At 36.0% G+C, this 25,978-nt stretch overlaps 1 protein-coding gene across 3 annotated transcripts; it reads left to right on the plus strand.

Annotated features, from left to right (window-relative positions):
• The first annotated feature begins 5,605 nt into the window (after positions 1–5,605).
• LOC107815102 (putative elongation factor TypA-like SVR3, chloroplastic) lies at positions 5,606–21,104 on the plus strand. Of its 3 annotated transcripts, XR_012710241.1 has the most exons (16): positions 5,614–6,018; positions 6,653–6,762; positions 7,402–7,605; positions 8,254–8,430; positions 8,892–9,044; positions 9,753–9,842; positions 11,146–11,280; positions 11,416–11,532; positions 13,352–13,503; positions 13,573–13,657; positions 14,108–14,202; positions 14,785–14,950; positions 15,267–15,462; positions 15,861–16,079; positions 19,919–19,985; positions 20,526–21,104. XR_012710241.1 is itself a non-coding variant. In XM_016640620.2 (14 exons), the coding sequence occupies exons 1-14, from the start codon at positions 5,793–5,795 to the stop codon at positions 15,992–15,994; spliced, it is 2,040 nt and encodes a 679-aa protein (XP_016496106.1). In that variant the 5' UTR covers positions 5,606–5,792; the 3' UTR covers positions 15,995–16,428. The 3 variants fall into 3 exon arrangements, 1 of the variants encoding a protein (XP_016496106.1); XR_001654695.2 differs by lacking the exon at positions 20,526–21,104 and having other exon boundaries at positions 19,919–20,175; XM_016640620.2 differs by lacking the exons at positions 19,919–19,985; positions 20,526–21,104 and having other exon boundaries at positions 5,606–6,018; positions 15,861–16,428.
• The last annotated feature ends 4,874 nt before the right edge of the window (positions 21,105–25,978 follow it).

Consider the following 25,978-nt stretch of genomic DNA (forward strand, 5'->3'; position numbering starts at 1 on the left):
ATTTCAATAGCCTCATTTCCTCTTCACACATTCATTGCCCTAAATACTGATAACCGTGTTGCTAATCATAGTCTATCGGAAACAACCTCTCTACCTCCCCAGGTAGGGGTAAGGTCTGCGTACACATTACCCTCCCAAGACCCCACTTGTGGGATTATACCGGATATGTTGTTGTTGTTGTTGTGTTGCTAATCATCCTGTTGGAACACAGTAATAGGTCAATTTTGTTAAGAGTCCACAGTCCATTTAGTTTGTTGTATACAGAACTATTTTGGCCCTTTCTTTTTTCTATTTCTTTTGTTTCGGTTTTCTATTGGTTAGTATTTCTGTGTGAGAAACTGTCTTAGTAGGTTGATAAAAACTTGCTGGAGATGTTCCAATGCTTTGGAACATGTCATATGAAGTGAATGGAGTTGAAGCATTTGTTGTACATCAAGTTCATTTCATAATTTCAAGCAAGTAAGGTCAAGGTTTGGCATCCTATAGGGGATTCTCGTTTAAAACATGAACTCAAAAATACTTCTAAAACTGTATACTTGAGAAGCCTATTGGGAATGTCAATGCTGTTAAAATCTTCTTTGCTGTGGGGATTAATGCTTTGCAACAGTGATGACCCCATGCCATCAGACCATGATTTAAGTGGTTTTGTTTGGTTAGAATGAAGGTTTGAAATCCCAAAAATGAAATGGTATCGCAGAGCTTATACAACAACAGGAACAACAGTCGAAAACAACTATTGCGCCTCAATCCCAAACAATTTGGGGTCAGCTATATGAATCCTCGTTATTCATGTCGCTTCATCTTATGGGAAAAAACCCAAAAATGTGAGATGGTATCACATAGCTTATCTTGTGGGAAAATGATAGCTTGTAGAGTTTCTTCTCTTTATGCAACGAATTTTAAGTGGGTATTTGTAGGCTGTGCAAGAATTCGGAAACGGCCTTTCTACCTTCAAAAGGTACGAATAAGATTTGCATACGCACTATCCTCCTCAGATCCCACTTTGTGGGAACGGACTGAGTATGGTGTTGTTGTAAGCTTTGCAAGAATTGATGCCCATTGGTTCTTGGGTTCGTCTTCAATGCCAAAGCATTCAAATTTTATGCTAGCAGTTTAGTTGATATATATTTGGTACCTTCAGTTGTACCTTTTTCAGTTTTACATTGTATTTTATAAAATATTTTGTTAATTTATCTTTTCATTTTTTACGTTCTTCTTGATCAAATTTAAGTTGTATGCTATATAGATGTGATGAGTTTCATGACATCCTACTAGATACATACTTGTTTTTGTATTTTTTTCCTTTCTCCATAAAGGTGATTTTTTTCTTCCCTAAAAATAAATTATAATTTCAAGTAATAAACCAATCAACTTTCCAAAAGGATATTATAAAAGTTCATGGCATTCTAATTGAGATAGTATATTACTAGAGACATCTCGGACAAGTCAAAGTTTAGGAGAAAATTTGGATTATTTCGTATTGTTCAATGATAAATTTAATCCTTTCCCCTTGTACAAAAGGGCTGCGTTAGTCATTAAAGGCAAATCAAACCCATTTTTTATAACGACAAAAGTAGATTTGTCCTCAATTACAACAAGCAACATAGTAAAATAATTATTGAAACAAAGAAATTTCTACCTCCTGTAGCAAAGGTTAACACCTTATTTATTTTAAATAAATACCATTTAAAAAAATTATATTCTATAGATACCTTTTAAGGTTTATAACAAAATATCTAATTTTGGTACCTCCTAGCCCTAAGCCACTAAATACGCTATTCAGTTACACTATTTGATTTCTCTCTCTGATTTGATACATGTCATTCTCTCTTCCAAATAATACCGGATTCATTGACCGAAATCCAGTAACTATCAATTACTAGAGAATCGGCCATGGTATTCAACGTCGGAGCTTAAAAGGAAGAAGAGGGTGGCCAAATATAAGATATATTCCATGGAAGGAAAAGTCAAGAAATCATTAAAAAATGGTTATCGGTGGTTCAAACATGTGTTAGAAGCAATGTACAGGATGCGTGGGAAGTGAGATTCAGGGTTTTTGCTCGACGGCAGATTCGCCGGAAATTAGGGTTTGTTCTTGAACAAAGACAATGGATTTTGGGGCTGAGCAACTTGATTTTCTGTTAGTATATTTCAATGTATTTTCAACATATCACGCTGTATTTTCATGTATTTCATTGTATTCATTGTCTTTTTTTTCATTGTAATTCAATGTATCTCGTTATATTCCATATATTTCATTGTATTCACTGTCTTTTTTTCTCATTGTATTTCAATGTATCCCGCTGTATTCTATGTATTTCATTGTATTCACTGTCTCGCTATATGCCATGAATGTATTCATATGTTTTTTTAATTAATATAATTTATGTATTCAGATGTATTATATAATTTCTCTGAAGACTGCTATGTTTTTGGGGTATTTTTCGGTTGAGAATCTTTTTTATAACTGAAAATAAAAAATTTGTGTTATAATTGAGTTTGTTGAGTTATATTAGGAGTCTATTATATTAATTGATTCACTTTCCGTTTTAAAAACATTGTAATCCCCTATTTCACGCCGTGAATACAGTCGAGTACAATTAAATACAATAATCTATCCAGTTGTAATCTCATGTTTCACTCCATGAATACAATCGAATACAACAACTGATTAGCTGGACTTCCCCAATTCACGCCTATTTGCTACTGTATTTATGAATACAATAGCTTAAATACATCAAATACATCTTATAACCACAGAAAAGGTATCTACAATCCGTAATATAACAAATAATATCTATAGATGGCTAATTACTACTAAAAGATAGTGCTTTATGAAAATTTCCCTTGAAATAATGGTTAGAAAGTTCCATCAACAGAAAAAAAATATCCTATATAAGGTTAAAATTGAATAAGTTAATGTATCAAAATTAACCTTGAATAATTTAATGTATCAAAGTTCTTGAATGATGTGAAAATTGCATATAAGTAGAATAATGTCAAATTTTTTTGATTACGTAGAATTGAAAGTGTCATCTAAATGGAGTATTAAGTGGTGGCAAAATCCATGATTAAAATTAACGAGGCAAATTACCACTGTATTATTTTGTTTAACATTACTTGTCTAAATTATTTACACTGTTTGATTAATTTTCCTTTTCCCCATATTTAGTGTATCGTATTCCGAAATACCTTCGGTTTCCTTAATTTGTATCCTTATAGAAGTAGGAAATACTTTTAAGGTTTCTTGATTTCTTTGTTTCCTAATTATTTCCCACGCTTTCTCTCTATATATAACAACGTATTCTCTTGCCCTCTTTCCACAGTCTTCTTACGCTCTCTTTTAGTATCTCTTCTTGCTTCTTTTCCCATTACTACTTCTTCTGTTCTTTTCGTTTAACCAGAAGAAGATGGAGCCGTCTTTTGATGATGAACATGTTATGAGCCATCTTTTGAAGTTTGTTTGTGGCATTCCTACGAGATGCCATCTTATTCGTCTTGTCGAATTGTATGCTAACAAAAAACCTTCTGAATTATTTCAACACTTGGAGGAGAAGAGTACTGATTATGTCTTTACGCAGTTAAAGAAAACATCAGCCCGTGGTAAGAACTACAAAAGGTCAATTGTTGGAGGTGGTGGCTCATGGAAAGTACTCGACAAGAGTAAACCTGTTTTCGACAAGAAAGGTTCTGTCATTGGTTTCAAGAAGAGTTTTCGTTTTGAGGATATTAATGATCATTGTTCGGATTCAAGAATTGTTTGGAGTATGAAAGAATATAGTCTTAGCGACACCATAGTGAAAATTTTAAGACAACGCCGTCAAATTCGTCACGAGGACTATGTTGTATGTCGCATTACGAAGACTGTGAATTTGTGTGCAAGTTCTCAGAATGTCCCTTTGGCCATTAGTGGGGAGAATTCTGTTGCCAATCTCATGTCCGAGGAGCCGCTAATGCTAGGTTATTTGAAAGATCAAAATTATGTCCCAAGTTGTTGTTTATCACAAGATCAAGAAAAGGCTTCTATAATTTCTTGGACTCCTTCCCCAGTTGATCAGTTTCAGTTTCAAGAAAATCAAGATTTTGAGTTGAGCAATTTTTGGAATGGGAACGAGTGCATAAGCTTAGATAGTTTACTCATAGAAGAATCAAATGCTGCTCCATTGATCCAATTGCCTCTAATCTCTACTGAAGAAGCAGAATGTTCAGCAGCTGTGGCACCTACATATACTGCATTGCCACCATTCAATGAACCGTTTGAGCCCTTAACTGAAGAAGATTTGGCCTTTTTTGATATTTTGTTTGTGCAAGCGCAGAAGGATCAAGAAACTGCCTCTGTTTGTGCCAATAATGATATTGCTTCTTACCACAATGAATTGGATGTCTATGCTGCAGAAATACTTAAACTTAATCCCCCATTGGTTCCTGACATTCCACAGTATTTGGAGGATGAATGCCCTCTTTTCTCTGAAGATTTTTATATTGGTCCTACTGCTTTGTGGAGTTAAGAATTCAAAATTTGATACAACTGAAGTTTCTAACAATATTCTTTGTCCAGATTATATGTTTTAGCTTTATCAGTCATTGTATTCTGTTTTCATTTGTTTTCACTTCCATTGTAATGATTCTTAGCTATTGACATTTATTCCTGATAAAATTTAAACTGTGTTAATGAATTTTCGAGTTCAATGTTTATGCCTAGAGAAAAAAAAGAAGAAGAGAAATACAAGTAGCTTGCTCGTTAAATAAGCAGTGACATTCTAATTAATCAATCGAACACTTTCTTGTGTGCCTATTTATTGCTCATTAGTGTTATTTTATGTGAAGGTACTTGACTGAACACTAATTTGAAAAAAAATAAAAATACTTTTGACACGTAAGTCAAATATATGCAAAGTACCAAAATTATCCTTCTAAATGGGTTTGTCGTGAGAGTTCCACGGGTCTTTTATTTTTGCGCTCTTTATAAAAGAATGAACTGTCATATCAAGTGAATCCAAATAAGTTATGTCATTAAAGGTAAAAAAAATACTCCTATTAAAATATAACTCTAAAAAATAGAAATACACAAAGGTTAAATAATTTAAAAAGAAAAATATAAATTGCTTTTGGATAAAATAAAAAACAAAATATATCATATATAAAAGAAGACGTCATCTCTAACTTACGTTTACCCCGAGAGCAAGGTGGAGAATTCTTGGAGGGAAGGATGCCGAAGGTCTATTGGAAACAACCTCTCTATCCTACGGTAGGGGTAAGGTATGCGTACACACTATCCCTCCCAGACACCACTTGCGGGATTATACTAGGTTGTTGTTGTTAATATATCGTGTATTTTTTCAAAGCATTATTATTTTAAAGTGCAAGTTGAATGAATATATCAATGTCGGATGAGCAAATTAATCGAACGATGGAGGGGTTGCCTCGTAGTTCCCTAAACCTAAGATAGTTTTTTTGCAACTTTTTGAATCATATTTGTGGCAAACAATCATTTTTGAGAAAAGAACAAAACCTTTTCTAGGACCACATATATTACTTTTCATAGCCATGAGAAAAACTAATAGGATTACAAAAAGAAAACAAATACACAAAACTATTCAACAAAATAGAAACAAAGTAATCCAAATACCAAATTAAATAACAGCCACTCCTAAATATTAGCCTCTCACTTCAACAACATATAATACCCCAATCCTCAACTCTCTCCTTTGCTCTCCTCTTCTCACTTTCTGAGCCAAAACACAAAAAACAGAGAGAAAGTGAGTGAGTTAGGAAGCAGAAGAGAGCCAAAAATGGAGATGTCAATTGCTTCACCTTCTTCTACAACACCAACTTTCTCTATTCTCAACTCTAGCAATTGTAGCAAGAAAATTTCTTGTCTTTCAACTCATTTCCTTAAAAAACACTTCTTTGGTAGTACTTTGCCTTCTTGTTTATCTGCTAAAGTACCTTTTAAAGTAAACCCACTTCGTACTTCTATCAAATGCGCTGTTTCTGAGGCTACTGAAGCCCCCTCTGGTGAGAATTTCTTGTTTTCTTGATTCATTTTATTTATGGTTCAATTTTTTCATTATTATTTTGATGTTTGCTTTCTTGAAAGTTTTCAATAATTAATGTTTATGAGCTTATAACTGTACTTCAGAAAAGAAAATGGGCATTTTTGATTGAGAATTTAGCTTGAATTGCTGTTTCCCTAGTAGGTAAAAAATTCAAATAGTAGTTGCAACTTGGGGACATCTTTTAATGGAATTTTGTTTCTTGATAACCGAGAAATCCCCAGGGTCAATGTCACACGGGTCAAAACTCGGTGTGATAACGGGCCCACCCCTTTATCGTTTTCCACTTAAATAGGAGTAGGTTTTTGTATATAGAAGGTTTTGAAACCATGACTTGCGCCTAAGCCACACATCACGCTCCGTGCTTGTATCACTAGACCAAAGCCCTTTGGTTGATGCTAATGATATTTGAAAAAGAAATAAGAAACAAAAAAATCAAAGCTTACACTGTGCAGTACTTGCATGCTAATGTGAGGGGATAGGGGGAGAGAAGGCATATAAATGAAAGGAAAGGATGGTATTAGAAAAGAACTATAAATGAATGTTGTTGTACATGTACTTAACGATTGAATGTCTAACTTCATGTACTGTCTTAGAGAAGAAGAGCCAACTGATGAGGAGAAGTGATATACGGAATATAGCTATCGTTGCACATGTTGATCACGGGAAGACGACATTGGTTGATTCTATGTTGAAACAAGCAAAGGTTGGTAATGAGTTCTTGTATAGCACCTTGTTTGCACCTTTTTATCCCAGCTAGTATAAGTCAATGCTATGCAATTGAAAGAACTTTCCTGTCCTTATTACCCAACATGTTTTTTAAGTTAAAATTCTTCCAAAAAATATTGTTCTAAATTTCTTAGAGTTACTTTATCACAATGTTGACTGCCCTCCTCTTTAATCAACTTGATATACAAAACTGTTGAAATTCGCAAGATATATATTCAGGTCATAAAAAATTTCTTTATTGTCACGATGCAAACATTCTTCATATAGATATTCTATTAAAGGTTTAGCGTGTGAAAAGTTGATGTCTCTGAAGAAATGGTATTAAGCTCCCGTGCATTGGTAGTAACAGATTTTGCTTAAGAAGTTAAAGTAAGTTGTTAGCTATTTTGGTATTGTCTGTCTTTGCTGGTTTAGAGAATAGCAGTAAACAAAACGAACACTTTTTTTTAATGAAAAAAATGCTAACAGCTTCTTCCTCCCCTCAAAATGGCTATAGAACTTCCAAATTTTAATTTAGAAGTAGATATCATTGTTATGTTTTTCTGGATGATTTTTCTCTTTGAAGCCATTAGACTAAAGTATTGAAGCTTAATTTTATTGCAATTTTCTGTTGCAGGTTTTTCGTGATAACCAGTTTGTACAGGAAAGGATAATGGACTCCAATGATATAGAGCGTGAAAGGGGAATAACCATACTTAGCAAAAACACGTCAATTACTTACAAGGATACAAAAATCAACATAATTGACACTCCAGGGCACTCTGACTTTGGTGGTGAAGTAGAACGCATCCTCAACATGGTTGAAGGGGTTCTTTTAGTGGTACTTTGACTACTTTGATGTACAATTCAATTTGTTGTGGTAGATAGAGTTTTTAAGTGACAGTTGGACTTCTAGTATGAGTTTGATTCATAAGTAATATATTATTGTTTCTATTTTAGTTTGAAACTTAAAATGATGGTTAGATTATTGAAATTACTATACGTGCCTCGGTTATAATTGGAATAGTACAATATTCCTGACTGCCACAAAATTATAATGCTTTCATCTGTGATACACCTTCACTGTTTCACCTACTACGACACAAAAGAAGATGTGTGTAAAATGATTTTGTGTATGCTTCACTGTTTTATTTTCCAGTTGATAGAACTTTTTGCTTGCTTTCTATGAGCCTGAGAATATTACAGTACTTTCTTCTGTTGTTCACATTGGATTATATATTATCTTTCAGTACGTTTGTAGTCATATTGTAGCCTTGATCTTTTTACATCCTTAAATTGTTTCTTCTCTAATTGTACTGTTTCTCCTCTTTTGCTACTTATGCCTAAGTATCACTGTCTCTATATATTATTTTTCTGGCACATTCTCTTCATACAAAACCTACAAGTTTTTTTTTTTTTTCAATAACCACTTACAACTCTGTTCTTTTTGGATTCATCCTGCTAAAAGATATTTTCGGTATACTTTTAGGTAGACTCTGTTGAGGGTCCAATGCCCCAGACAAGATTTGTCTTGAAGAAGGCACTGGAGTTTGGCCATGCTGTAGTTGTTGTAGTCAATAAAATTGATAGACCTTCTGCTCGTCCAGAATTTGTCGTTAACTCTACGTTTGAACTCTTCATCGAATTAAATGCAACGGATGAACAGGTACATTTCTTGATCTGCTTTTTCAGTGTAAATGTCTGCTTATTACCTTTTTCATTTATCTTATATCAATTCAACTACTCTACTGCAAGCCTCCCCCTCCCCAAGAAAAAGAAAGGAAAAAGGCTAAAAAGTGAATAGCAATAAAACAATACCTCTCCATGCTCTTTCTGAGATTTTGTGAAAAGTATAATCCCTTGCTATAATGTTGAAAGGATAAAAGTATGAAACTACTGCTAGTCTCAGAAAAAACAGCAGAGCATGAGATAACTTAATTGTCAAAATCTTTATTAGTATCATTTTAGAGTTCTACAATGAACTCAAAAAACATTCTCTGGAGTTGTTTGGGTATTCTTGAAAGATGCACTTCCTAATTGAAGATGCCTGCCAGTCATTAGCATTAAGATCCAGTACTAACCGTTGAGCTTGATTTGATATCTATCCCATTGTCCTCCTTTTTGCAGTGTGATTTTCAGGTAATATATGCCAGTGGTATCAAGGGAAAGGCAGGGCTATCACCTGAAAATTTGGGCGATGATCTTGGCCCACTATTTGAGGCCGTCGTTAGATGCATTCCAGGACCCAAGATTAATAAAGATGGTGCACTTCAAATGCTTGTTAGTTGTTTCTTCACCCCTTATGTTTCTACATTTTTCCTCTTTTACATCGCTTATGATATAGCTGCTAGTCCACGTATTTTTGACGCAGTAAACTGTCTTTATTTTCTTTAATTGCTTTCTTTGTAAGATGCAAATTTGTTCCTTGTGTTATGGGTGCTTATATAAAGATGTATGCTGGAAGCTCTTTGTTGTGGGGAAATGTCGAAGGCTTTGGGAACAGTTGAAGCATTGAAAAATACTCTGATCGCAATTACATAGGAAAAAAAATCAAATGACTTTTGGTAATACTGTTTTCTCTATTCAAGGGGGTCTTTCGATAGTCACACATGTATGAAGTATCAGCCTTGTAGGTCAACGGTCCAGTGCAGAAACATCATCTATATATACAGAACTTAGAGTGGTGACAATGATTACTCAGATGTTGGCTCTTCTGCGCCATTAAGTGCTTTGTAGTTTTTCTCGTGAAGGAGTGAAAACAAAATAACAGCTCTCATGGTTGACTGGCAAAGCAAACTATCAGTTTTATAGAAACAAACTATGGTTTCTTATCATGTGATATCATCTTGACACAGTTTGGACCTGCAAAAAGTACCTATGCTTTGATTAATTTGCTTAGGTATTTAAGGGCTTCCAGTTTATGTCTCAACTAACTCAAAGCAGGCATAATATCCATTTGCTTATCTAACTGCTATTTAAAAATTATAGGCTACAAATATTGATTACGAAGAACATAAAGGGCGCATAGCTATTGGACGTGTGCATGCTGGAAGTCTGCGCAGGGGAATGGATGTGAAGGTAGGTCACACTATCTTCTTTTATTTAGTGTTATTTATCCTATGAAAGCTCTTTTTAGATCATTATTCTCCCTATTCCCTTGCAAACTTCTCCTGTTGTTCCTGTTTGTACACACTACATACGAACTATTGTTTGAGATGTTAAGTATTATTCTTGAATAGATACCTGCTAGCTCAGTCAGCCCGATTAATGGAGCTCTACTCTCTTACTGCTTGAATGCAGCGTTTAATTTATGTTAACATAATTTTGTATCACTCACCAATTTCCTTCTGATAACAAGAAATGTAAGCGTATTATAATTGCCAGAGTCATACACACTTATGATAAGACATTTATTTCCTCCTATATTAGTATGCTTTGAAAACATGCGTAAAAGGAAGTCTTTGTTTTACTAGATGTTATGTCCTATGCTAGGTGCATTAATAGTATAGCGAATTAATCTTCTTCATAGTGGGAAGGCTAGGTTATAACACATGAGCAAAGATCTAAGTTCCAAAAATTCTATGCTGCCTTTCGTGTTTTATCATGAGATCAAAGAAGAAGTCCACACACACAGATACACCTTTTTTTAGTTAAGGTAAATAGTTTTTAATAATGGGAATATCTCCCTTATACAAGCTGTGTGTGTGTTTTGTATTTACAAACACACCCACTTACCAAGACAGATTTAATCTCTCCTATGGAAGTTCTCTAGTAGCCAAAAGCAAGGGTTTCTTTGACCTGATGGATGTGTAGCTGCTAAACTTAGGAGCATCAGCAGTTGAAATGACAAATGACAAACTAATCTTCGTCACTATCCGAAGGCAAGTCACGAGTCTCCATCCATTCTCTCACCTATAATTGTCAAATCTAGGACGAGAATTTGAGAATATAAGTTCAAAGGCTAGGATATCTTATGCTTTGATTGATATGTCATTCCACTATACCAGAGATTAATGGTTCATCTTAGGACCTCGTATAGAAGTGTCGACCAAAAGTAACTATGACAGTTGCTTGCCCTATTAGCTTATCAAACCTTTTGGGATGATAACTTTATGAAATTTCAATTTTTTTATGAAACTTGATATACATGCTAGTCCTTTGTCTGAAAAGGGTGTTTTCAGTTGTCAATTTCTTTTTGTTTTTTGTTTTTTTGAGAATGGTAACGTTTCATTAAGATCAGCAGCACAAAGATAGTGCTGGTAGAAGAAACAGAATACAATCTCCAGATCTGCAAAATATAAAATCCCCCCTACAAAGTTGTCAATTTCTTTTCTCGCCGAGTTATACAATAGCCTTTTACTCTTCTGTTTAATGTTTTCAGATATGTACAACAGAAGATGAATGCAGATTCGGCAGAGTAAGTGAGCTATTTGTGTATGAAAAATTCAGTAGAGTTCCTGCAGAAACTGTTGAAGCTGGAGATATCTGTGCTGTGTGTGGTATTGATGATATTCAGGTATGATATTACTAGATACCTTGATGTTGGTTGGTTTACATACATTACTTGTCATTTGAGATAAATGCAAACATATGATGCAAGCCTAGCCTTTTATGAATTACTGATCTTTTTATTTTTATTTTGTAAATTTAGATTGGAGAGACTATCGCTGACAAAAGCGAGGGAAAACCATTACCTGCAATCAAGGTTGAAGAACCTACAGTGAAAATGTCATTTTCAGTCAATACCTCCCCTTTTGTTGGACGCGAGGTATAACATCTTTGTTCTAAACGTGTTTTGTCTTACAAAGGCATATGTCAAAGTGGTTTATTTCTTTAATTTTTGTTGTCTAGATCCCTCTTTTTTTGGGGTGGGGGGTGGGGGGGTGGGACAAGATGATCTCCGTCTTTTTAAAGTGCAACACTTTAAGGCAAATCTCACATCGGGAAAACACAAAAGAGATGCTGAGTGTATAAGGAAGCAAGCCGTAGACCACACTAAATCCTTTTAAATTGTGCGGGCCGAGAGTCAAAATAAAACATATGACTTGGTGATCTGGGCTGTTACATGTGATATCATAGCCACTTGCATGCAATCTTGTGTAATGGTAAGGCAAACTTCCGGAGGATGTTGAGTTCCTAAAGGTGTGTGTGTAACACCATAGGCAGTTCCTAAAGGGGTGTGTCTAACACCATAGGCAAATCTTATATTGACAAATGTCTTAGACCCTGATGACGCGTTTAAAATCGTGCAAACATAAGCCCAAACTAAACAATGACACTAGTTGATCGATCTGTAACATTTGGTATCAGAACCACTCTGCGTCCAATCTTGGAGGAAAGTTGGGCAAACCTCAGCAAGGATGCTAAGTCCTTAAGAGGGTATGTATATAACAACTTAGGCCAATGTTGGATATATAAGGAAGCAAGTATTAGAGCATAGATACGTTCCTAAGCCAGCAAGCAATATCACAATAGGTTAGGTTGTTACCTATGTAATCAGAGTCAATGTGTGGGCCTTAGTGAGGACATTACGTCCCTAAGAGGGAGGGTGTATTTAATGCTCTAGGCGAATTCCATATCAAAAGTACCTTAGGCCATGTTGGTGTGTTTTAAGTCCATGCAACCTAGGCCCAAGTCCTGATTACATGTACAGCCAAGACGCAAAGCGAACAATATTGGTAGTGGTCTTAGGTTGTACGGCTGTAAAACACGTCAGCAAAGTTTAGGACACGTGGATGTGGTATTCGCCTAGAGTATTGTATGCATTCCTATTGCTGTTACTTTGTTTTTATGGTATTTATGTTATGTTATGGATTTTATGGTACTTTATGTTGTTTTATTATGAGTCTATTGATAGTACTAATATAGTGTCTCTTGTTGCCTCTTTGAGCCGAGGGTCTCCTGGAAACAGCCTCTCTGCCCCTCGGGGTAGAGGTAAGGTCTGCGTACATATTACCCTCCCCAGACCCCACTTGTGGGATTACACTAGGTTGTTGTTGTTGTTGTTGTTGTTCCAGTACCGTCAATATAAGGCTGCGTACAATAGACCCTTGTGGTCCGTCCCTTCGGGAGCTTTGTGCACCGGACTGCCCTTTTAGTACCGTCAGTATGATACAGGAGTCTAAGTTAACAAGAGTTAAAAATCAAAACTTTTTTATGTTAAATGATGCGGAGGGAATAGAAGCTAAATGACAGTAGAAAGCCCCTGCAGTTGGACCCAAAAATGTGTAAACATGAGACAAATAATTCCGTTTTATTTATTAAAAGATGATCATGTAAATACCAGAAGCTAGTCAGTCTGAAGTTGTGCCAAACTTCTACCGCCCACATTTTTTGTTTCATTTTATCATAGTCCATTCGATATCTATGCACATAATTTCTTTTCCTTCTCTGTGCGTCATTTGTCTGTTATGCTTTAACATCAGCTCTAACGTAGATAGCAATTGAGATCTGAGAACATGATACATTGCGCATCCTGTGTTGAAATCGGAATTTGAGAACAACGCCTACTTTTAGTTGAAGAGGATTTCACCACCTTTAGCACAGATATAACTTGCTTTTTTGGGAAATGTTTGAACAATTTTCAGGGGAAGTATGTCACTAGCCGAAACCTAAGAGACAGGTTGTACCGTGAGCTGGAAAGAAATCTGGCAATGAAAGTTGAAGATGGTGAAACTGCAGATACATTCATTGTCAGTGGACGTGGTACTCTGCATATCACTATACTGATAGAGAACATGTAAGAAAGTACTATCGCATGCCTTGGACCATTCTATCTTACTCATACTAACGATCAGAAAATGTTCAGGCGAAGGGAAGGATATGAGTTCATGGTGGGACCTCCCAAAGTGATAAATAAGAAAGATGGTGACAAGTTGCTGGAACCTTATGAGGTAATCCTTGGCTGACTTTGCTTTGTTTGTGTATAACTGGCCGAAATGGAGAAGCACATAAGTGCAGATCATTTTCAGTATATTAAATATTTCCGCCCTGCCAACATTTCACCTATCCTAAGCCCCTCTTCCCCCACCCCGTAGAGAAAACATTGGAGAAGCTGCACGTAGAATCCGACATATGTATTTCAAAATTGTCCAGTGGCTAGCATTCTCTTCTTGTCACTTGTGCTGAGGGAGAATTAGAAAGTCTTTTCTGCAATAACTGGATTAAACAGAATTTTGTTTTAAATTAAAATCACTATCCACTCATATACATCTCGAAGATGGTCATGTATTGCACTCTGGTACTGTCTACGAGTTATCTTGTATACTGGGAAAAGTAATGTTTAATCTCTATTAGTGGTTGGGGTTCTCCTTAGTCTTGACTTCTGGATTCCATATTTGCAGATTGCTACTGTTGAGGTTCCTGAGGAACACATGGGGTCTGTGGTTGAACTTCTGGGGAGAAGGCGTGGGCAAATGATTGATATGCAAGGGCTTGGGTAAGTGAAAATTGTCAGAATGACCGGATAATTTTCAGAATGATAAGTTGGTAAAAGAATTCTATTAGCTTACCAGAGAAAGTTTGGCATCTTCACATGCTGTAACAGGAGATAATTAAGATAAGTTCAATTTGAAGATTTGCGAAGAGTCATGAATCTTCCACTAGGAAATTAGGGAAGTAGTTGTTCTTTTGCCAACTTTATTCCAAGCATAGATTTAAAAAGTTGCTTGGGGGTATCTTACAATCGTACTGGTCCTTCAAATCAGATCCTTCCTATCTAGATCTGGCAATTCAATAGTTTGTTGTCTTCTGAGATAATTGTATGTTGCTAACCAGAACAAGGTCTTAGTTCTGTTGAAAGTTGTGGCTCTTTTAATTATTTTTATTTTATTGGTATTTGGCATTCTCATTACAGTGAGATTATGTTATATACCGGGCTCATTTTTGTGATATTTCTTAGTACCTCTACATTTCACTTCTTCAATTTTGGGTTTTTAAGAGGTATTGTAGTTTTGAGCTGCAGAGTTCTTTATAATTTTTATTTAATGAACAGAAGACGCTGATGCAATTTATCTATTAGGTCTGAAGGGACAACTTTGCTCAAATATAAAATACCAACCCGAGGTCTTCTTGGATTGCGGAATTCAATCTTGACAGCTTCTAGAGGCACAGCAATTCTCAACACAATATTTGATAGCTATGGACCATGGGGCGGTGATATTTCCACTCGTGATCTAGGTTCACTGGTAATTTCCCTCCTTGAGCGATCTACTTCTCAGTGTAGATCACATCTTCTATTGGTTTACGTCTTAGCAATCTTTGAATAGGTGATAGTCCGTGTTTTTCCAAATTTCTATAAAATAATTTTTAACTTTAAAAATGTGTTTTTAGTAATTTTATGTAATTTAAAATATGTAAATTTTATTTTAAAAACTTAAAGAAATTCATTGTGCAATTTCACACCAAAAATTAGATTGAGCGATCCTCATACTCTGAATCTCGCTCTTTTCTTTTTCTGGACAGAGTGATAATACATTCTAAATTTCACTTATATCATCATAGGTTGCATTCGAGGACGGAACGAGTACATCCTATGCTCTCATGAGTTCTCAGGATAGAGGGCAGTTGTTTATTGGCCCTGGAGTTGATGTTTATAAAGGTCAAATAGTTGGTATTCACCAACGGCCAGGTGACCTTGCCCTGAATGTCTGCAAGAAAAAAGCTGCGACAAATGTTCGTTCAAACAAAGAAGTAACAGGTAAAATCAGCACCAAAGATGTTGCTGAACTTCTCAACCTTTTCCTATAGAATGGAATAAATTGTTCAAGAAACAATTGTACACATTTCGGCCCCATATACGAAGTTAGCATATCAGAGAGCTTAAGATTCTTAAATTCGAGCTGTTAAGTAGAGGAAAATGATCCTTCTCCTTGAGACTAGCTTCTGCTTATAGTGTGGGAGTTCCTCACCTTTGGTTTCTAGTTAAATTCTGCTTCAAGGGACCCTAATATTATTCTGATAGCATGAGGAGAGAAAATAGTTTTTTTTTTCTTTCTGATTAGTTATGAAATCTTTCTTGTGAACTTAATATTCTGACATTACGTCTTTGCTTTTGTATGCCTCATACTAACTGAATTCCCTTATCGTTACATGCAGTGGTTCTTGATACTCCACTAGATTATAGTCTGGATGATTGCATAGAGTACATTCAAGAAGATGAGCTTGTTGAAGTTACTCCATCAAGTATCCGGATGTTGAAAAACCCAAAGTCTGCCAAAAAGACACGATGAATGTTTACATAGAACAAGGCGAAGAGATGCAATGAAGTATACATGGTACGAGAACGAGGCAAAGAGACATAATGAAGTATACATGGTACGTGCCAATATATATGTCATCCCAACTCCTTAATTCATTCCAAAGACCTCTCTTTTGGATAGAGCATTCCGCGATTTTTAACATGTTGATTATTTTCAACATGTGAAGTAAACTTTTGGTTAATGCAGAGCTATACAACATTCAAAGCCTCCAGTACAATAGGTTGAACCTTTTGGTAGTTGGATTTGGTTAGGCATACAAAGGTGTAGTATATTATTTCTCACAATTTGTGTAGATGACTGATGATATAATAGAGAGCATGTATCCAAAGCTGCAAAACAATATGCAATATTTGATTGTTTGTTATTGTAGTTACTAAAGACTTCAAATTCCATGTTTTCAAAAACATCTACTTGATAGGCTGCTCACTATTTATTCCACATGCAACTCAAAAATATGATTTTGTATCTGGCGTCCCAGATATTTTTTTGCTTAACTATTGTAGCCAGATATTTTCCTATTTACCAGTTTGATTGTAGATGCAAAAATATTAGGTCACAAATATTACAAGGAAACCCAGTCCACAGCAAAATGAGTCAATAAACCTATTGGATGGCATTCTATCAATCATTTTCCAATAACTAATAATCATCTGGAACCATTTAATTGACTTTTCTTATTCCTAGACTGTATAAAAATATTTAATTAACGTCCATTCTATCAATTTTATAAGACTTGTTCTTCCACTATGCAACAAATGTTGTACGATGTCTTTCTAATCTTTTTTTGGGTTAAATTATAAAGGTGTGTTTGGTATGATGGAAAGTGTTTTCCGTGAAAATTAATTTTTTTTAAAAATATTTTCTTGTTTCCTCTTCTTTTTTGTTTTGTTTGTTTTGTCCACAACTTAGTATATTATACATAAAGGGGGTGGGGGTAAGGTAAAGGGTTTCTAATACATCTGAAAAAATCGAAAACCAAGACTAGAAATTTTTAATAGAAAATAATTTTCTTAAAAAAAAAATTTTCAAAAAATAATTAATTTTCAACTTATTTTCTAGTGTTTGGCTAGTTAGCAGAAAATATTTTTCTTATAATTATATAATCTAGGCAAACACTATATGTAGGAGACGTCCTGGGTCGAGGTTCGAGGCAGGGTTGGGATCAGGTTCCAAGGTCGGGATCGAGTACGAGGTTCGTTGTTCGGAAACATGGTCGTGGTTGGGATTCAGGTCGGGTCAGGATTGGTGGTCGGTCAGGGTTGGGGGGGACCCAACCCCAAACTCTAAGCTTGACCCTAAACCACGATCTGGACCCCAAACTCTAAACACGACCTCGAACCCCAACCCAATTGTGATGACCCAAAAGGTCATCAATTGTTTTAGAAATAAATTCTTTGTTCCGAGGCCTTAAAAACCTCTTTCTGTCCTACCTCAATTTGTGCGCGCAGTCCGGGCGCATATTCGGAAAGCCATTATGTGAAAATCTGTGAAAAATGATAAATTTTGCTTTTAAAATGAATTTAAGTTGACTTCGGTCAACATTTTAGGTAAACGGGCCCGGACCCGTGATTTAACGGTCCCGGAGAGTTTGTAGGAAAATATGAGACTTGGGCGTATGCCCGGAATCGAATTCCGAGGTCCCAAGCCCGAGAAATAAATTTTTAAAGAAAATTATTTTCTGAAATATATATGAGTTTTTGAAAATGAAATATGTTTGAATTTGATGGTATCGAGCCCGTATTTTGGTTCTAAAGCCCGGTACAGGTCTTATATGTGATTTAAGTTGAGCCTGTAAAATTTGGTAAGAAACGGAGGTCATATGACGTGATTCGGAACCTTAGTTGTAAAATTTGAAACTTTGAAAGTTCTTGAGATTTTCTTTATTTTTGATGCTAAATTCATTGTTGTTGATGTTATTTTGATGATTTGATTGCACGAACAAGTTCGTATGATGTTTTTAGGTTAGTGTGCATGCTTGGTTTGGAGCCCCGAGGGCTCTGGTGAGTTTTGGATAGGTCACAGAGTGAAATTTGGACTTAGAAAATTGTTGGTGTGTTGCAGGCCTGCAAGCTTCGCAAGCCTGGCTCGCAAATGAGAACAATGTATCGCAAATGCGAATTATGGCCTAGGCTGCCCTTGTCGCAAATGCGATGTATTTATCGCAAATGCGTTATTGCAAATACGATATCGCAAATGCAAAGAGAATAAGAATCCTCAGGGTTCGCAGATGCGAACCCCTGTTCGCAAATACGAAGAAAGCAGGTTTCTTAAGGGTTCACAATTGCGAACCCTGGTCGCAATTGTGATATCTGCACCCTGCAAATTCATAACTTAGCCGAAAATCTTTCATTTTTTAAGCCTTTTCAAAACCTAAACACCTTTGGGCGATTCAAGACAAGTACTCTTCCAAATCGATTGTAAGTCATTTCTAACTCGTTTTTATTAATCTTTAACATCTTTTCACATGATTTTAACTCAAAATTAAGGGATTTTATGGGAAAAATTGGGTGTTTTGGGTAGAACCTAGGTTTTTCAAATTTTGGGGATTTGGACCTCGATTTGAGGTCCGCTTTCAAAACAAATTATATATTAGGGTTAGTGGGTGAATGAGTAATCGAGTTTTGGTTCGAACCTCGGGTTTTGACCATGTGGGCCCGGAGTCAATTTTTAACTTTTTGGGAAAAACTTTAGAAAACCTATTTTCATGCATTAGGATTGATTCATTTAGCATTTATTGATGTAGTTAAGTAATTTGTGGCTATATACAAGCGAATTGGTGGTGGAATCAAGAGGTAAAGTGATAGTTGAGGCTTGAATTGTGTTCGTGGCATCGAGGTAAATGTTTGGTCTAACCTTAGCTCGAGGGATTAAGAGTTGTGTCCTATTTGCTATGTGTTAACTGTTGAGTACGCATGGTGACGAGTATCTATATGTTGGTGTCAAGCATGCACATGAGTCTTATGCTATGATTAATATGACTCTGTTTTGTATTGTTCATGCCTTATGTGATATTTCTATTGTTGAACAAGGCTTGTGGAAGAAATCTTGGTAATTGAATATTGAAGAGCGTTGACTCAAATTGTGAAATGACTTGTGGAATTATTGTTGGAAATTGAACATTACAAAACATTGGTTCAAGTTGTGAATTGAGTTGTGAAGTAAATGTGAAAAAGAGAAGAGGATTATTATATTGTCTCCCTTGCGGGGATGTTGTTGCTTTTAATGCTATCTCCTTTGTCGGGATGTTGATGCTTTTGATGGTGTTCCCTTGCCGGGATTTTATTGTAATTTTATTTATTTCCTTGCCCTCATTGCTTGTGATTGTTGTTTGGTCGAGGAAGAGTGTTAAAGCACGAAGGGTGATGCCGTGCATTGTATTGGTGAGAAAGTGTTAAAGCACGAATGGTGATGCCGTATATGATTTTTGTGAGAGAGTGTTAATGCACGAAGGGTGATGCCGTGCCGCACGATGTACCATTACGTGCCCTTATATGAGTGATAATGCACGAAGGATCATTCCGTGCCATGATTTTGTGAGGTAAAAACACGAAGGATGATGTTGTGCTATTTATATTGATTTTATGGTGAGGACGAGAGTAAAAGCACAAAGAGTGATACCGTACACTTGTTTTTGATTTCCTGACTTTTACTGATAATTGAGTTATGGTGTTCTTTACATTTAACTGTTGTTTTCAGTTGTTACTGGTTGGTTCCTCGCAGCATGATTTCCCCTTCCCATCTTTAATTGTACAATTTTGCCTTTATTTTTTTTAACTGCACATGTTTATTTGGTAGTCTGGTCCTAGCCTTGTCACTACTTCGCTGAAGTTAGGCTAGGCACTTACCAGCACATGTGGTCGGTTGTGCTGATACTACACTCTACACTGTGTGCAGATCCCGGTACTGGAGCATACAGACCGTAGCTTTGGGTTGCTGCCTTTAGTTCATTCGGAGATCCGAGGTAGTGGCGTCTCCTCCTATCCTTTCATTCTATTTCTTTTATGTATTTCAGAGACAGTATTGTAATAAATATTTCAGACCCTTATTTGTAGTAATCCTAGACAATCTGTGGAATTGTGACACCAGTTCTGGGTAGTTTATGTATGGATTGGTATTGGCATTTTTATTCAAATATTACATTTCAGCCTTCCGCTTATTAAGTTTCGCTGTTTATCTAATGTTGGTTATTAATTGTTAAAGGATTAAAATGGGAAAAAGGTAAATAACCCAAATGGTCGGCTTGTCTAGCTTTCACTAGTAGGCGCCATCACGATTCCCGAGGGTGGGAAATCGGGGTCGTGACAAGTTGGTATCAGAGCTCTAGGTTACATAGGTCTCACAATTCACGGACAAACTTAGTAGAGTTTGAGGGATCAGTATGGAGAAGTCTGTATTTATCCCCTAGAGGTTACAGAGTTAGGAAAAACTTCACATCTATTCTTTCCTGTCGTGCAGTTTGGTTTTTCAATGCTAATTAAATTTCTACTATGTTCTTTCGCAGATGGCGAGAACACGCACTTCCTCATCCACTGATCAGCAGCCCGAGCCCCCAGTAGCAGCTTCCATGAGGGGCAGAGGGCGAGACCGTGCTAGAGTCCGAGGCAGGGGCAGAACTCAGCCCAGAGCAGCAGCACCAGCGGCGATGCCTCAGGTTGAGCTTGATGATGAGGTTCCGGTGGGCCCAGCTCAGGTCCCAGAGGGGTTCATTATATTGCTACCCAGTACTCCAGGATGCTCTGGTCCGTCTAGTGGGCCTTATGGAGAGTGTCATTTGGACATGCTTGCTTCCTGTAGTACCAACTATCTCTCAGGCTGGAGGAGGAGTCCAGACTCCTGCTACCCGCACTCCGGAGCAGATGGTTGTAGTATATATGGATGTTTATTTTCGAAAGCCGTATTTGAGAAGGGAAATTAGAGAAAGACTATAACATGCCAACCTTGACTGAATTGGTCACCCAAATTAAATAAACACTCCTATAGCTTATTTCTTTCTTTATTATTTCTATTTCCTTTTTCAATGAGTGGAGGACTCTTTGGAAATTGGAAATATCTCCAATAACAATATCTTGACAGAAAGAAACACATTAGAGTACTTCATACTAAGTTTTTAGTTTTTTTTTAAATATGCTTTAGTCAGTGTTACTTTATACCATAAAATGCCTGAGTGTATGATATATAATTGTAATGTCAAAGAAACAAACTTTTCAAAGTGTAATTAATAATTAATTAATATTGCAACGATAAAAATACTTACATCATTTGGAAGGGGTACTGGTGATGTCATGTTAGTCAATATATCAAGTTTGACCTAAATGATATAGACTGATCCAACGTGCAGAATGAATTATCACCCACCTTTACAACTGTCTTCTATGCATGGAAATTGGTAATATTATTTATTTTTGTTTATATTTTCTAGCAAAGCAGCTTATTATTATCTTTGCTTACAGGGAAGGAGCTACGGATTCGACCGATTCAATATTTTTTGTATTAAAAATTTATTACTTATATATGTAGAAATATCAAATTTAAAATATAATATTAGCATTTAAAGTTATTATTTTAAAATCGAAAATTCATAAAGTTAAAATTCTGACACAGCTTTTTCTTTGCTTAGCCAGAAGTTAAAAAACCATTCATATATACAAGTAAGTAATCATAATTTGAATGGTGAAATGATTGTGGTTGGTCAAACCTCTCGATGCCCGTTGAATAAATCACATGAAAAAGATTTTTTTTTTTAAAACTATGGTAATAATCATGTGTTTATAACAATTGTTACAATTTGCAATATCCATCATTTCTCATGTGAAACAACTTTGTTTTACAATTTTTCGAAGTTTGCTAAAGTTCGGACAGAGAAATGATCAAGTACTCTTGCTCTCAACGAAGCTTGCATTTAAAAAAAATTGTCGCTTATTCAGAAAAATAAAAGAAATTTAGAACTGTTACTTTAATTTTACACACACACACACACACACACACACACACACACACACACACACACACACACACACACACACACACACACACACACACACACACACACACACACACACACACACACACACACACACACACACACACACACACACACACACACACACACACACACACACACACACACACACACACACACACACACACACACACACACACACACACACACACACACACACACACACACACACACACACACACACACACACACACACACACACACACATATATATATATATATATATATATATATATATATGAAGGGAAAAGGATATTTCTTTAATTTGTATTCTTTGTTAAACTCCACTGTGATATTTTTTGCTTTTCGGGATTTCAACTTTTTATTTTGATCGTGTATTTGGACATAAAATCGTTAAGTTTTTCGAAATAAAATTTATATATTGACAAATTACGTAAAAAGTACTACTATTAGCCATAATAATTAATAATTTAAAATATTTAAAAGACAAAAAAAATTAGATCAAAGAACAACTCGTTTTACTCACGAAATTCGAGTACCCATATAAATTGGAACAAATAAAGTGAGTAATATTTATTAAGATATTAATACAATATAGATGGCCTAATTGAAAACGTTATACGCAAGGCCAAATTGCGTAGTTTGACTGAACAGCTAAAAGGAGGCGATGCTTCTTATGGTTTGGAAAACATTCCAAAAGGCTAAATTATTAGTTTTTCATTTTTCTCGACGTAAAAGGAAACCTTTTAGTAACAGGAAAATATGTATTTTATATGATTTTTGTCGTATAATCACAATGAATAATGTATCAGATTTTCAGTTTAATTCGTGACTCATAAAGTGAAAGTTACTTGATTTAGTTAGGCACATCATTGACCAGTCACCACCAACCCTTTAGCAAATGGAAAAAAAGACAGAAGATGGCTTTTTAGTTATTTTTTTATTTTTTATTTTACTTTTCTTGTTAAAAGCAAAAGAAAAGGAAAATAAGAAAAAAAGGCCCTAGTTAAAGATAATACTCCATTATAATGTATGTTACCACCAAATATGACATAGAAAATTACAATTGTATAGGTCCAAATTTGGCAATTCGGCAGCAACGAATAAATAAGGCAAAGAACGGGATCGACCATGGTGTGAAGACTAAAGGTCGCTCTTAAAAAGGCTAGTGCTAAAAACGGATAGCCAAGATGAAGAAATAACGGTAGAATAGATTCAAGATAGACATAAAGAATATTCAGTACTTTTTAAGGTTTTTGTGAAATGTCCCTTATAAATAGGAAGAGAAAGAAAACTAAGGGGGAGATCTTCACTTTTTGATAAGAACACGTTATAAAGATTGACAAAAGAGAATATACAAAAGTTGTTTTGTTTACTGATTATATTATTCAAGCACACGTTATTCTGTTTTTGTTCACAAGACCCAAAGATTCCACACTCATCTTCATCTCTCCCCTTTCCACATCGCTGACAGAAGAAAGTAACATTCCAATCATACAATAATTGGATAGATCCTTTCTTATTACATTTATTTGTTAACAATCCTGTGTGGAAACACAAAATTAGGAGGAAACTAAAGAAAAACTGTTAGAAGGAAAAACTGGAACAAAAAACAGTAAACATTAAGAAATATTCCGAGTTCACAATTTTCTTGTGCGTCCTTAAGGAATTTTAACCCCCTCACACGTTGCCAAGGTAATGGATTCAATCTTCCCAGGATAAAATGGAATAAACCTTCCTGCAATAGTGGCAATACAAACTGCAGGATACCAACGAACTCAAAGAACATAGCAAAATCATACTTACGAATTTGAGAGAGAGAGAGACTGCGAATTAGGATGCAGTGTATTCAGAAAAAAAAAAGTTCTGGAGTGTTTTTCGTATATAGAAAATGGAGCCTCGCCTCAGAATTTATAGGCAATTATCAGAAGAGGTGTCTGAAAAAGGTCCCTTTTCAGAAGAATACGCTGCCTGCCGCGGTTCTACCGCGACCGCGGCAGAACCGCGGTTAGAGAGGCTGTCTGAATCTACCTGCCGCGGTTCTACCGCGGCCAGAGCAGAACCGCGATTAGAGAGGCTCTCTGAATCTGCCTGTCGCGGTTCCACCGCGGCCAGAGAGACCCTCTGAATCTTCAGCAGGATTCTGGCGTATTTTCAGCAGTGATTTGGCATTTAATTAATTATTAAATAATCAAATAAATTTTGTCCAAAAAATAATCTTATCGATCGATCATTTGACAAATCCAAATCCAAATCCAAATCCAAAGCCAAAGCCGAGCCGAGCGAGCGACGACGACGACGACGCGAGGGTTCATTCTCTTCAACTCCTTTTAAGAGCTTTAACAAGTGATTCTATATATAAGCACACAAATGTGGTTGTCCCTCACCAATGAGGGACAAAGTACAAGACAAAAGTTCACTTCTTTAAATTTTCATTTTCCCTCTATTTTATTTCCCTCCATTTCCAATTCACACTTCTTCTACTTTAAAGCCCAATGGCTTAAAGTCCAACAATCCCCCACATGAATGGGAATAACTGTATCAAGAAAGATCATAGATGAAAGCTATGTGATTTTGCAAGTAAGGATTAGTTGCATCTGGATAAGTAGGTTTCCCTTTGAACTTTCCGTAGTGAACATATGTCGGATATACTCGGTCAATCGGTAGATTTGATATCTTTGAACCGTCGAACTTTAGTGTATACATAGACAACCATATGTCACACAACCAACCCCTAACCGTCTTTTGGTTCTCATTTTTTGTTCGTTTTAGCCATGAACACCGCCTGGTCTCATAAGTACGTAGAGAATTGGCCTTACAGAATTCTCCTTGAAGCGGCTTACACTTCACACTTACGTAGGTAATTCCTAAACGTGTAATCCTTTAGATTGACACTATTTGATAGATACCTCATCAAACTTTGGTAATCATTAAAGAACGTGTAAAGTTTTATCCTTGTTACTGAACATTATCTTAATCACGAGAATGGACCAAAGATTTTATTTTGACAATGTTGAACCGGTCAATCACAACTTTGTTTGAGCTCCTTGAACCTAGATCTCAGAACATCCAAAATTCTAGGTAGAGTTACCGCCATGTTGACTTGTCCTCGGCCATAGTCCCATTCACTTAGATGATTTCTCAACTCCCTCTCTAGTTAAGCCTTTTGTAAGCGGATCCGCCACATTATCCTTTGATCTTACATAATCAATAGTGATAATTCCACTAGAAAGTAGTTGTCTAACGGTGTTATGTCTTCGTCGTATATGACGAGACTTTCCGTTGTACATAACACTCCCTGCCCGTCCTATGGCAGCCTCACTATCACAATGTATGCAAATAGGAGCCAAAGGCTTTGGCCAGAACATAATGTCTTCTAAGAAATTTTGAATCCATTCAGCTTCTTCACCGGCTTTATCCAAAGCTATAAACTCTGATTTCATTATAGAACGAGCGATACACGTCTGTTTGGAAGATTTCCAAGATACTGCTCCTCCACCAACAGTAAAAACATATCCACTTGTGGACTTTGTTTCTGTTGAGCCTGTTATCCAATTTGCATCACTATATCCTTCGATAACTGCAGGATATTTATTGTAGTGCAAAGCGTAGTCTTGGGTATACTCCAAGTATCCCAGAACTCGTTTCATTGCCACCCAGTGATGTTTGTTGGGATTACTTATGAATCGACTATGTTTACTTATTGCACAAGCTATATCAGGTCGTGTACAGTTCATGATGTACATTAAGCTTCCCAACACACGAGCATACTCCAATTGAGACGTACTTTCACCTTTATTCTTTATAAGATGATGGTTTAAGTCAATTGGAGTTCTTGCACTTCTAAATTCCAAGTGTTTGAATTTTTCCAGTACCATTTTCACGTAATGTGACAGAGACAAAGCTAGACCTTGAGGAGTCCTCTGGATTTTAATTCCTAGAATTACATCGGCAACTCCTAAGTCTTTCATATC

This window comes from Nicotiana tabacum, chromosome 6 (assembly GCF_000715075.1).
Source record: "Nicotiana tabacum cultivar K326 chromosome 6, ASM71507v2, whole genome shotgun sequence".
Lineage (NCBI taxonomy): Eukaryota > Viridiplantae > Streptophyta > Magnoliopsida > Solanales > Solanaceae > Nicotiana > Nicotiana tabacum.

What these genes read in the sequence shown, in the direction of transcription:
- LOC107815102 (XM_016640620.2), top strand. Translation starts at nt 5,793, where the DNA reads ATGGAGATGTCAATTGCTTCACCTTCTTCTACAACACCAACTTTCTCT. An exon ending in ATGGTGCACTTCAAATGCTT is followed by an intron (nt 9,045 to 9,752) that starts GTTAGTTGTTTC and finishes TAAAAATTATAG; the next exon opens with GCTACAAATATTGATTACGA. An exon ending in CTCGTGATCTAGGTTCACTG is followed by an intron (nt 14,951 to 15,266) that starts GTAATTTCCCTC and finishes ATATCATCATAG; the next exon opens with GTTGCATTCGAGGACGGAAC.